Source organism: Rhinichthys klamathensis, unplaced genomic scaffold (assembly GCF_029890125.1).
Source record: "Rhinichthys klamathensis goyatoka isolate OS25496 unplaced genomic scaffold, OSU_Roscu_1.1 h1tg000040l_1, whole genome shotgun sequence".
NCBI classification, from domain to species: Eukaryota; Metazoa; Chordata; class Actinopteri; order Cypriniformes; family Leuciscidae; genus Rhinichthys; species Rhinichthys klamathensis.
The window spans coordinates 7,905,012-7,917,559 of record NW_026606587.1 but is presented as its reverse complement, the minus strand read 5'-3'; the positions used below and the strand labels follow the sequence as shown (position 1 = coordinate 7,917,559).

General features: G+C 38.7%; 2 protein-coding genes across 2 annotated transcripts in view; one reads left to right on the top strand and one right to left on the bottom strand.

Annotated features, from left to right (window-relative positions):
• The window catches only part of mtor (mechanistic target of rapamycin kinase), a 191,538-nt gene that overhangs the window by 67,043 nt on the left and 111,947 nt on the right, over positions 1-12,548 (top strand). The window contains exon 28 of the mRNA XM_056246740.1: positions 4,404-4,549. Coding sequence (XP_056102715.1) covers positions 4,404-4,549 — 146 coding nt within the window. The remainder of the gene's footprint in view (positions 1-4,403; positions 4,550-12,548) is intronic.
• On the bottom strand, positions 8,209-11,378 carry angptl7 (angiopoietin-like 7). Its single transcript, XM_056246743.1, has 5 exons — positions 10,816-11,378; positions 9,491-9,591; positions 9,211-9,405; positions 8,866-9,061; positions 8,209-8,785 (listed from the first exon to the last, which is right to left on the bottom strand). Exons 1-5 carry the CDS (start codon positions 11,183-11,185, stop codon positions 8,616-8,618), a joined length of 1,032 nt encoding a protein of 343 aa, XP_056102718.1. The 5' UTR covers positions 11,186-11,378; the 3' UTR covers positions 8,209-8,615.

Genomic DNA, 12,548 nt, shown 5'->3' with positions numbered 1-12,548 from the left:
ACTTAAACAGAGAATATTTGTTTTTGGTATGATTTACATCATTTAAAAATGGAGACTTAAAGCTTTGTAAAGACATAACTCTCACGTGTGGGTGGCAAGTATTTGCAGAGTTAAAGATAATTTTCTGTCGCGTTTCAGAATGAACTTCACATTGAGAGAGACGACAGAACGCGCTTATTTTATGAAAAACACAACATTTTGTTTTTATTATTAGTCTACACAAATAAAAGTAGACATTTAACAGTTTTGAATGATGTATAACACTTGCCTGTATCTCAACAATTATTTGAGTCTCTTTTGCACTGATAAGAAAAAAAGAGAGACAATCGCGCCGGCGTGATAGCCGACCCCAGGGGGTTAAAACATCTGAAAATAAGGCATAAATACAGCTTTTAAGTTTAGACACTTCTGTCCTGAAAAGAACATGCATTATCTTCATGCATTCAGTATCATTTCGCAAATGAAGGCTACTGTTTGAAGATTTTTCTTCATAGTGAAGAAAAAAACAAAACTAAATAATAATAATTTTAAAAAACTAAATTTGAAACTAAATGCCAGATGATTCTCAGGGTTCGTACAGTTATGAAAAACCTGGAAAAGTCATGGAATTTCAAAATAGCAATGTTCAGGCCTGGAAAAGTTTTGGCAAAATAAATAAAGCCAGAAAGTTTTGGGAAAGTCTTAGAAATTAGTTTAAAAATATTTATATAATAGAATATATGTTATAAGTGATAATGTTGGTTAAACAAACTACAACGTTCATTCAATCCATCTAACTGCCGCATTCCATCAGATTTCGTTTTGCAGCGTTGAGCATTATAACCAATCACACATGTTTCTGTTGAGCTTATGAATGTGAGGACCAATCAGAGGCATTCAGATTAGTCATCGCTGAAACGAAGAGTTTTGTTCAGTGCACGCTCTCTCTGACTGAATTCTGACTGAAAGAAATTGTGAATCCTCCCATCATAAATGATTTCCATTACACGAGAGTAGATGTTAAAACTTCATGCTGATTTGTACTCGGCTTTCGCCAAGATAAGCAAAACTAAGACGTAGCTTTACAGTAAACTATGCTTCTCCATCCATTTACGCTTCTTTCCATATGGTGGTGTGACTCCCCTTCTGTCCGGCGTTAACGGCTGCAGTGTACTTGGCGCGTCAGCACACGCGACGGCTGCAACTACAGGACCAGCACGACAACCGTCTGGATTGAGCCGAGTAGGGGACATCTCTAGGGTCTTTAAGTGGGCACCTTCCGTCCTCAGTGTTTCGTCGACTAGCCCACGACACCTCAAGAGGGCTCGACAGTGACTCTGGCGTCCCAGAGTCACCCCCCTCCGTCCCCCACTCAACTCAGCCCAGCTTACTGACCTCTACATCCCTCCTGCTGCTGAGACCTAACCACAATCTCACAAACTCTCCGCAACCCAACCATACGCGCCAACCCGTTTGACTAAGGCTGTCGAGCCCCACTGGTGCGTTAATATGCGGTTTCAGTGGCAACGGTTCCGTATGGCATACCACCTACCGCAAAACACAATATCTGCCCAACTACCCGTCATTCACGCAATATCCACAGGATCGTAAACCAGCAGACTCTTCAAGTTTTCAAGAATTCTACGAAACCGTAGCGTGCCGGCCTGTACACAGTCAGCTAGAATCTTTCCGTCTCAACCACAGCCAGTTGCTGCTCCTTTCTGCTGCTTCAGATAAGTTCTCTACTGTGCGACGCAACTCTTGGCCGCTGAATCCGACGTCTCTGAGGAACCGGGTTGTAGAGTGTGCCACAAAACCTCGACAACCCACTTCCACTGGGTAAACCTGGACTCTCCATCCTCGCTGTTCTGCTTCAGTGGCCAGATGAGCATACCGCAGTTTCTTCCTCTCATATGCCTCATCTACCGCATCCTCCCATGGCACTGTTAACTCTATCAGTTGAACAATGCGTGCTGATCCAGACCACAAAACAATATCTGGTCGTAGGTTAGTGGTGGCAATCTCAGGTGGAAAAATAAGCCGTTGATCAAGATCAGCCAGCATCTTCCACCTCCCTAGCAGCTTCCAGTTGTCCTGGGCGAGAATTGGTGTTAACACCTTTTCTTGGTGGTTGCTCGCCTGGGCGGAGGAATATTGTCTTCTGCGTGTAATGTTTTGCTAGAACAGGTGGCAACTTATTGGTCATACTACGCTTGCCTTCCAATGTTAAAGCCAAACATCGCAGTACTTGGTCATGGCGCCAAGTAAACCGACCTTGGCTAAGAGTGACCTTACATCCTGTCAAAATGTGCCTTACTGTGGCAGGTGATGAACACAAAGGACAAGAGGGATCCTCTCCTACCCAGAGGTTTAGGTTCTGCGGTGATGGGAGAACATCATATGTTGACCTAATAAGGAAACTGATCCTACTCTCTTCCATTGACCAAAGGTCTTGCCAGCCCATCTTGCGTTGTTCCACACTCTCCCATCTCATCCACTCTCCCTGCTTGGCCTGGGAAATGGCCTTTATACACCTCATCCTCTCCTCCTGCTTTCGCACCTCGTTGACTACCAGCTTCCTCCTTTGAGTTGGGCCTGCCTTGTGCCATTTAGGAGGAGCTAAACTGAGCCCAAAGCCCCCTCTTCCATGCTGTACCTGTCCCACGATATCCCCAATTTGAATTACTACAGATTTCTTTGCTGACCACTTTCTACCAGTTTTTAACACAGGGGCTGCCTCCCTTACACATTTGTCGCGTGACTCTACTAAGGTCATTTCCAGTCTGACCTTGGCACACTTAAACTCCTCGGTTAAAGCAGAGACTGGCAGCTGCAATATTCCTTTACTATAAAGTCCCACTCTGCTGAGACTGCGTGGAACTGCCAACCATTTCCTGATGTATGAACTTATCAACGCTTCCAGCTTATCCACTGTTGTCAAAGAAACGTCGTACATGGTCAGTGGCCACAGCAACCTCTGCAGTAGACCAAACTGAAAGGACCAGAGTTTTAGTTTGCCAGGTAGAGCACAGCTGTTTATGCTCTTCAACCCTTCCACTGCTTGTCGTCTAACTTCTCCCACAACAAAGTGCAGATTCGATGTAAGAGATTCATGTCGCAGTGTAGTCACCTTCTGTGATATTAACAGTAGTGTTTGTGAGAGTGCTTAAACTCGCGCTATACACCAAAGTTATGAACAGCCTCACGGTCAGTCACATTCTCTACTCCCTTTCTGTATACAGTTTATTCCAGTTAATATAGTTATTCCTCATGCTGACAAGATTATGTGAAGTCTTTGTTTTCTAATGTGTAAAAAGCATTTAAATAAATGGTTCGATGCTTAGATTGTTTTATCTGTGTAGCCAGAATATGATGTGCAGTTTCCCCAAACACAAAAACATTTTTATGTATTCTATTAATCGACATTAATAATCGTTATTACAATATCAAGAGCATTAATTGACAATAATGATCCTGTAATGAGTTCCTGATAATTTTATAATTTATGAGTAACATTAAACAATCTGTGTAAATAAACATTTATGCTATTTCAGATGCAGCTTCTGTTCCACCTTTGCAGTGTAAAGATGGCTTATGTTAATGATAAAACATTTATTGGTAGGAGTCTATATAGTATTCTGATTGATTTAAGTAATTGGTTAAATTTCAGCATTTGACATAAAAGACAACGCAGGTAATCATAAAAATTGCCTGGAACCTGGAAATCAATTGCAAGGGCCCCCTTAATGGAAATGTTCATTTCTGACCCTGGCATGGAGTAATGCCTGGCAGTTGCAGTTTGTACTTGGGTGTAAATTTCAGGGTTACTGGAGTCTTTTATTTACTTGTTTAACATTGTTGCATTCCATTGATGCATGTCAATTTATTGCTACATAGTGGAGTTCTGAGGGTCAGACAGTATTTTATTTAACCGTCTTACTTGTGTGTCAGTGTTTATTTTGTATTAAAGCTTGTCGTTAATAAGTTGAGATATGCTGTGATTTGAAATTTGAACATGGATTTTTTATTCTTATTTTGCATGTATACACAGACATTTCATGGAACGTTAGGTTATAATATTTCCCTCAAAAGTTTATTGGTAGAAATGTGAACGAACCCTAATTTATATATCCTATCCAGAGAGGTCATTCATGTTAATAAATATACATCTTTTTTTTTTACAGCACGAATCAAGCCTGAAAGGAGCACAATAGTTTGTTCTTCTCCTGTGCACTTGGGCGATTACATTTTTTTTCCATATTTAGAATGATCTCATTGTGTTGAAGTCTGAATGAATGGTACATTTGTTCAGTTTTATTCCAGCATTTTCAGGGCTAGATGCTCATTTTTGGCCTGTTTAATATGCTATTCCATTCAGTTCTTCTCTTCTATATCCAAAATCTTTCTTTTCTTTATTTTGTCAGGGCCCACTTCCTTTGAGAGATGACAATGGGATTGTTCTGCTGGGGGAGAGAGCTGCTAAATGTCGGGCCTACGCAAAGGCCCTGCACTACAAGGAACTTGAGTTTCAAAAGGGCCCTTCACCGCTCATTTTAGAATCTCTGATCAGGTAGGAAACTTAAAGTATATCCCAATTTGTCCTCCAAAGAAGTATTTCAGCGTTATGAAAGTTTATTTAAAAAAAAAAAAATTGTCAGTTCAGGGTTCACACGCTTCTTGAAAGTATTTATAAGTACTTAAATTTCTGATACATGGATTCAAGGACTGGATAGTATGTGAAAACCAACGTAGGTCCTTGAAAGTGAAATAAATTTGATAGAGTAGCATTGGTGCTATTACAAAAAGTATTTTTATATATATTTTTATAAAAGTTGTTTAAATCATAATTTTTACAGTCATTTTATGGTTTAGGATGTTACTATAAACCCTGTTCTCCCCCCTAACACGGTATTAATTTTATTTGTGCAGATCTTGAAAAAGGTCTTAAAAGCCTAAAAATCTATTTTAAGCCCTGTAGATACCCTGTACAGGTGATTAACAAATTATGTAGAATATTTTAACAATTAACTTTTAACTTTTTTTTGTGCAAAATTCATGTATATAATATTCTCTCTATATTTTAATGTTTTAATCATGTAATGATTCATAAAAAAGACCAGTGTGAAAAATGTTAAAAGCAAGAATAAGAAAGCTGTAAACTGCATCTCTCGTTCAAACTCTTGTACACTGTACTCTCTCCTCATTGAGTTTTTAAAAAGGTCATATGCCCCTTAAAATTGATTTATAATTTATACCTCAAAAATCATCTTTGATAATCAAAATGACATATTTAAAAGTTTATTCCTTGAAAAAAATTCTTTATGCCTTAAAATAGCGTGAATTTAACTCTTCACCCGTGCCTCATTTAGTATAAGCGGTTCTATGAATATACAAATTAGCCCCACCTCCACTCACTCACACCAGCTCAGAGATTCACTCGCTGACGATCGCACGTTGACGTGATTTGTCACAAGGTAGTTTGTGACGTCAGAAACACCAGCGATTTCAAACCGCATTTTTGAGACAACAGTTTTAAGGAGAAAATACTCAGCAATGGTGTTGACATGCATTTGTACATGGTTTGTCTTAAAGCACATTAAAAACACCACATATACATATAAAGACATATAGACATTTGATACTGTCCAGATTGGCAGTAACAAAACCACCTTTATTATCTTTGTTGTGCTTGATATAAAATTAAAGGTGCTTTGTTGCTGTTTTTTACTTAACTTTGTCCACCTTTGTCAAATAATGCGTCTCTGAATTGGTGGTAAGGCGTTTTCTCATGGAATTTCAAATACACTTTGAAGACTGAGCCAGTCCTCAGTCCTGGTACTGATTGAGTTCTGTCTTGGGTCCTTGGTGTTGTTTGGTCTTTTTTGTTTTGTCAGTATAATATTCTTTTGTGTGGCAGAATAAAGATGCTGAGCAATGCTGAGAACATTAGAGAAAAAGTCTAATTTGAAATAAGATGCAATGTTGTCTTTTGAAATTTACTTCTGGTTTTTATTGCCTAAGAAATATATCTGCAAGATTAATATACACCTCATAAGGGTCATAAGGGTCTGCAATGACATGAGGGTAATCAAATGGTTAATGGTTCCTTTTCAACTTTTGTGTCTTTAAACAAAATGTACTGTAAGTGGCAGTGCTCATTTGCATATTGCTCTGGTATATTTTATTTTTTTCTACGCATGATGATGATCAAATTTGCTTTGCATTTAAGTGTTAAATGGTGCTCTCTGTTGAACAAAATTTGTACGTTTACAAGCACATAGTTTCTGCTTGGCTGCTTCACAAAGGGACTCTTCTGTGGCAAACTCCTTAACTGAAAAACTTTTAAGAAATGTATTTTTTTAAAACTAGATTATATGCTTAGTTTTGATCAGTATTTTATTAAGAACTCAATTAATATAGTCAATTAAAAAAAAACTTAAGCTAGGGTTTCGTGCCAGGTCTTATATGACATGAAAAACGGCTTTGAGAAACGAAGTGTGTCAACCAGTTGGGCACAGGAAGTCCTCCAATGCACTGAAAGGTCATGTAAGGCCATACAGTTCTTGGAAGTGTAACCTTATCTGGACCTCACAAAATGCCCAGAGATTCTGCATCAGTTAAAATGATCATGTGGAATCTGCTCATGTTGACCCAGGTTTTGGGTATTAATGGCAAGGAATTAATGGATATATGTTTTAGTTTAATCGCTGTGGTGGTTTCTTCATGAGTTTTCACCCTTTACCTTTGCTGGTTGCTCATTATTAGCTTTTTGAATGTAATCTTTATGTATTTTTGTGTTTGCCCTTTGAAGGTTTATGGCCATGCTATCTGCATAACCAAAGTGCTTGCTCCATTTTATTTGGCCTGTTATAGTTGTGTGAACTGATCTTGACTAGGGATGGCCCGATACCGATACTGGCATCGGGGATCGGGCCGATACTGTCCTAATATACTCGTACTCGTACTCATAAAAATTCGCCGATACCACGCACCGATACCACGTACATTTTGCAAAACGAAACTGGCCGCCGCGAGTGCTTTGTCGAGGTGAACTGAGGCATAGGAAAGTATAATGTCGGCGGTTTGGGCTCATTTCAAGATAAGGGATGATGACAACAGCAAGGCAGACTGTGAGTTATGTTCAGCTAAGGTGTCGAGAGGAGGGAAAGAAAGTACATCGTTTAACACCAGCAATCTAATTAAACATCTGAAGACGCATCATAGATCTGATGGCCGAGCGCGCGCGCGGGCGGTAATGCACTCACTCTGTGTGTGCGGGTTACGGGAGAATAAAACGATTCGCGGGACTCCCGCAAACTAGAAATATCTATGAATAAAACATAAAAACTAAAAGATTTTTATTCATCTCTTGCAGAAAAGCAACAAGAACAACTACAACAAAATAGAAACGATTTACAGGCCAGAGTTTCTATTCATAACATGGTTACAGCGTTGAGCGATGTAGCCAATCACAGACATATGTGTTGATTTCTGGAACGCAATGGCCAATCAGAAGCATTTAAGATAGACTCCCCTCACTGCTCAAAACGGACTTTTTTGTTCAGTGCTGAATTCTGTATGCTGGCAAATCCTCTAATTATAACAAACAAAGTGTGGATATTATGAAAGATTGATTGTGCAGTCAGCTTCATTGATAATAACAGAGATGTGTGAGATCGCGATGAACTGTCAGCTTTTAGGATTTATTAAGGGAGCGCACTTTGCGCGCATTCAGTCATGCCAGACAATGCACGCAGTAGCCTGCTTGCTTTTATGTTAAATTAACAGTGGTTTGTGTGTTAATACATTTATTATTTTACTAATTTTTATTTATTTTTAGACTTGTTAAAACAAGCAGAGAAGAAAATAAAAACAGTCTTCTAACCTCTGTTCTAAAATAGTCGTCTTCTTTTCTGGGAGCCTATTACTTTTGCGGTAGAAATATCGGTATCGGTACTCGGTATCGGCAAGTACACAAATGTAAATACTCGTACTCGTATCGGTTTGAAAAAAAATGGTATCGGGCCATCCCTAATCTTGACAAAGTCAAATGAATAGGGTGGCCATTCTTGAAGGTCCAGACAAGTACTTTTAGTACTCCTAGGTAGGGACAATCTCACTGTTTTGTGTATTTCGTTGTATTTTTCATGTTTGTCACTACTAATTTTGACTATGTGTTAGTTCATTTTGCACTAATGCAGACACACATCATTTAGGTAAAGCAAAAAAGATTTTTTTAAATACAATTTATTAATCATTCAATATTTTACTTTTTACAGAGTTCATTTACTCTACCAGTGAATTTACCGTAATGTTTCTGAACTGTCAAATTGTTTGTAATTTTACAAAAATCGAACATATTGTCTGAATGACTTACATCAGCTTTTGCTAAGTCTTGCTGTACTCAATGATCATGTGCATAAAATCTTCTAGAAAAGGCTAAAGAAAATAAAAATATTTAAGAGATAAATACCTTGTATAAAATGCAATTTACAATCAAACATCTTTTTTCACATATTCAAAACTCTGTTTTACAAATGCATTCCCCCTGAAATGTTTGCCCAGTTTAAGCTGTAGAATATGATGATCCAAGGTTTAGTGGTGAGCAGGAACATAAGTTTGGTTTTGGAAAGTCTTTACGGTACAAAGCTCTGGGGCCGGATCTTCATCTCCACTCGTTTCAGTGAGTAGTTTGGTCCATGCCATCCATACCAAGAGATGCCATCTGGATTCTTGGTATGTGACCCATAGCGGTGAAACACACCATTCAGATTGGAGTCAGTGCAGCAGTTGTACCAGTATCCACCTGTGAAATAAAGCTGTTAAGGTTAAAACATGAAGTTCATTAGCACAGCAGAAACATGTCTGGTGGTTGTTTCTTTTTACCGTGGCGAAGTTGTGCGCAGTTGTCTACACACTTGTCATTGTCTTTGTTCTTAGTGCTGAAGTTGGTATTATTGTGGTAACGCAGAGAGTCACCAGCGTTCCCGCTGTAGTTGGCAATGAAAAGCTTGTAGCTGTTCATCTCATTGCTCACCGTGAAGAAGCCGTATTCAGCGTAGCGTGTCTTACCCTCCCAGTCCTAGCAGAATATAAAAATAATGTGTAATTTAATGTGTCGTGCTTTAGGCATTATTCATGGATTAATATTAAGATCAACTTTAATGAGGATGAAGTGTTACTTTGTGTGATTCCACATTTATCCTAATGTTGTGCTTGGTGCATACTTGCCTCCATCTCTATTCTCAGCACTGTGGGCTGTCTGGTCAGACGGAAGATGTGTTCGTTGCCGAGCCAGAAGTCACCACGGATTGTACCAAAACCAGTCTTGTACTGCTTCCAGTCGCGGTTGAAGCTTGTCAGACCAATCTTGCGTCTCTGAATGACAGTCCAGCCACCACCATTGTTTTCCATGTCACAATATACCTGAAGAAACAATCTGGGGTCAATGACAAATCTTCTTTCAAACTGAAGTTGCTTCTTGTATGAAGACTATGATATTCAGACTTACATTTAGTTCAGGTGTTCCAAGGAAGTCATCTTTTGGTAGTTTATACTCTCCAGATATTTTGTAGCTTCTGCTGTATAGGGATGCGCAATCATAGATTGCATCTAAGGGAGGGAGAATTCCTTAGTTTAGGGTCTCAAAAACCAGGTGCTTTTGAAAAACAAAGGATTTAACCCTAATGGGATCCATCAGGATCCACCTTCAAACCAACTGAAGAATCTTAATTTAGTGTGCACTCCTGCTGACTTTAGGCTATGTGTCTCTGTGAAACTAGCACATTCCTAACAAAGCTTCACTGTGTGTGCGGTTGCCGCTAGTAAAAAGGAAACAGCGTGACAAATAATTAATTGGGTATTAAACTACAGCTTTGCAACTTGCTTCGTTTAACATCTCTTTCTGGTTTGAAAGATTATTAGTCTAATAGTTTTGAGGGAAAAAGGCTCCTTTGTTCTTGTGGGTTCAGAGTAAGAAGCCCACATTACCTGCTGTGACTTGGCTACTGTTGGAAAGCCAGACATTCCTGCACAAGGTAACCTGTATTATTACCTACTAATTACCTCCAACTGCTGCCCAGACATTTCACAGCTTGGGTACAACTATGTTAAAATTTCTTCAAATGAAACGTGTGTGTCTGAAGAATTCCAATGTAAATACATTAAAGCATTCTGTCCGGATAAAACTACACAAACCTTTGTTTTTATTTTCCTCTCTGAGTTTCTATGTCTTTATAGTACACTACACTTTTCTGTAATCTTGACGTTTACTGGATAGTGTACCATGATAATAGAGCTGCTATCCTTCATTCCAAAGTAGAGGTCTGCTTCCAAAGTAGAATTTGGAAATGTAGCTTTGCAGGAAAGACTTGATGGCAAAGATGAATTCAGATATAACCCTCTATTACCCAACAGTTTGGAGAGAGTTGGAGAGTTGTGAATGGCTGCCAATGTAATTTAAATTAAATTAAATGGTCTAAATGAAGAGAATAGTACAACAACAGTCTTCTGCTATTTCTTGCTTGATTTTGCCAGGAAATATGGCTTATTTTTAAAATGAATAATGCCTGGTAAATGAACATACAGGGTACCATACTTATACATAGATTGCCCAAGCCATATTTACAATCTTTCAATCTTTCTTTAACATAGCAAATCTCACATTCTAAGTAGGTGGGCTACATTATCCCATGACTTTAGAGGACAATCACTGACACTCTGAGGTATGTCAACAACCAGCATATGTGACCTGTGACCCTGCAGAGAGTAGAATAACACATGGTGTGTGCTTGAAAAAAAGCTTTCGAACAAATGTTGAGTTGTGTCAAGACTCACCTGAGGTGCTCTGCTGTGGGGCAGACTGGGCTGCCTGCAGCTGCATGATTTCAATCTGATTGTAGATTTCTGAATATTTGCTCTCGGCCTCTGTGACACGGGCCTCATGCTGCTGGTTGTGCTTTTCCAGCTCCATCATCTGCCGCACAACCTTCATAAGATCAGACTCCTGTTTCTTGTTCATTTCTTCCAACATGCTGCTCAGATTGGCCACCTGGACCTTCAGGGAGCGCACCTCATCGCAGCATTGTGCTGGTTTTGCCGGTTTGGTTGTTGCCAAGTTCTTCTTGAGGCCACCCTGAGCCATCGCGTGACCCAGGACTAGAAGTAAAAGAGCCAATGCTGTAGCTGTCATCTTCATGCTTTTCATTATTCTTATGTGTGGAGAAAGTTTGAGTGCTCTTGCTTTGAGGAAGATGTTGATTGATCCTGGCTGTGTTGCTCTTTTGAATGTTTGTCAGATTTTAGTGACACAAGAAAAATGTAAGAAAAACTCTTTAGAATAGAACTCTTTAGAACTGTAGAATATTTTCCAGGCAAGTCTCTTCTCTTCAGTTCAGAATCAAATGTCTGCTCACACCGAGGGCCTGCAGCGGATGCAGCTTAAATATTTTTTTCACGTGTGCTGTGCCCTCCCCTTTTTGTCAGGCCCACAGTCATTGACCCCCCCACCACCTACCACCACTCGGCCCTCCCCACCCTCTCCCCCTTGCAAAAAATTTTCCTCCGCCTTTTGTCTGGTCCCACCCGTCAACACGTGTGCAATGCACCGCACAATGCTTTATTTGTAAACTGAAGATTGCATGAAGACTCTTTGTTCTGTGAAGGTCATACACTGTCTTATACTCTGACCTTTCCTTTAAAAGAAAAGTACTTTTCTGTGTGACGACCTCTTATCAAAGAGGAAGACTCGTGAGAGGAAGATGTGCTTTCATTCTTTTAATTTCTCAAAAACAACTTGTAATAATTGGAGTAAGTGCTAGATAACTATTGAGACGATATTAGATTTTAAATATAAGATTTAAAAGAGTGGTTCTTAAACTTTTTTCAGGTGATGTACCACAAAAAATCGGACTGCTTAATTTTCCAATTGACATCCTTGGTATCAATCCTGTCTTGAGCCACGATCCATACTTTTGCTGAAACTGCTGTTTTGTTATTGTAAAGCCAAGTTGATTTTATTTGTATAGGGCTTATAACTTCTTATAATTAATTATAAATATAACTACTTCTTATGCTTATAACTTATAATTTTAAAAGAGCTTTACAGACAATCATGATGTTAATGTTTGTAATATCTTTATCTTTATGCCATGTAGAGATTTCAATATAATAAACTAGAGCACTATACTTCAGACTAAATGATCTAACTGATTAAATAAGTTACTGACACGTAACTTTAAGTTAAATTAAGGCAAGACTTCGGAAACCTATTTTCATAAAATGAGTTAATGGATACCTCAACATTCTATTTGTTCATTTATTCCTTTTCTTAGTTTGCTTATTACTTGTACTAATGTGACACCAATGTGACCAATTTAACTTTCACCATTCTTTCTTTTTCATGGAGAAACTAATTTTCCTTAGCACCAAATATTTCATTATCCCTTATCAGATTTATATGTTTTGTTGTAGCTTTTCAATTAAATAATATTAAACCCCAGAGTAGATTGACGAATGAAACCATACTATGTTCTGCACTGTTTTTAACTATATTTGACTCAACAATTCCT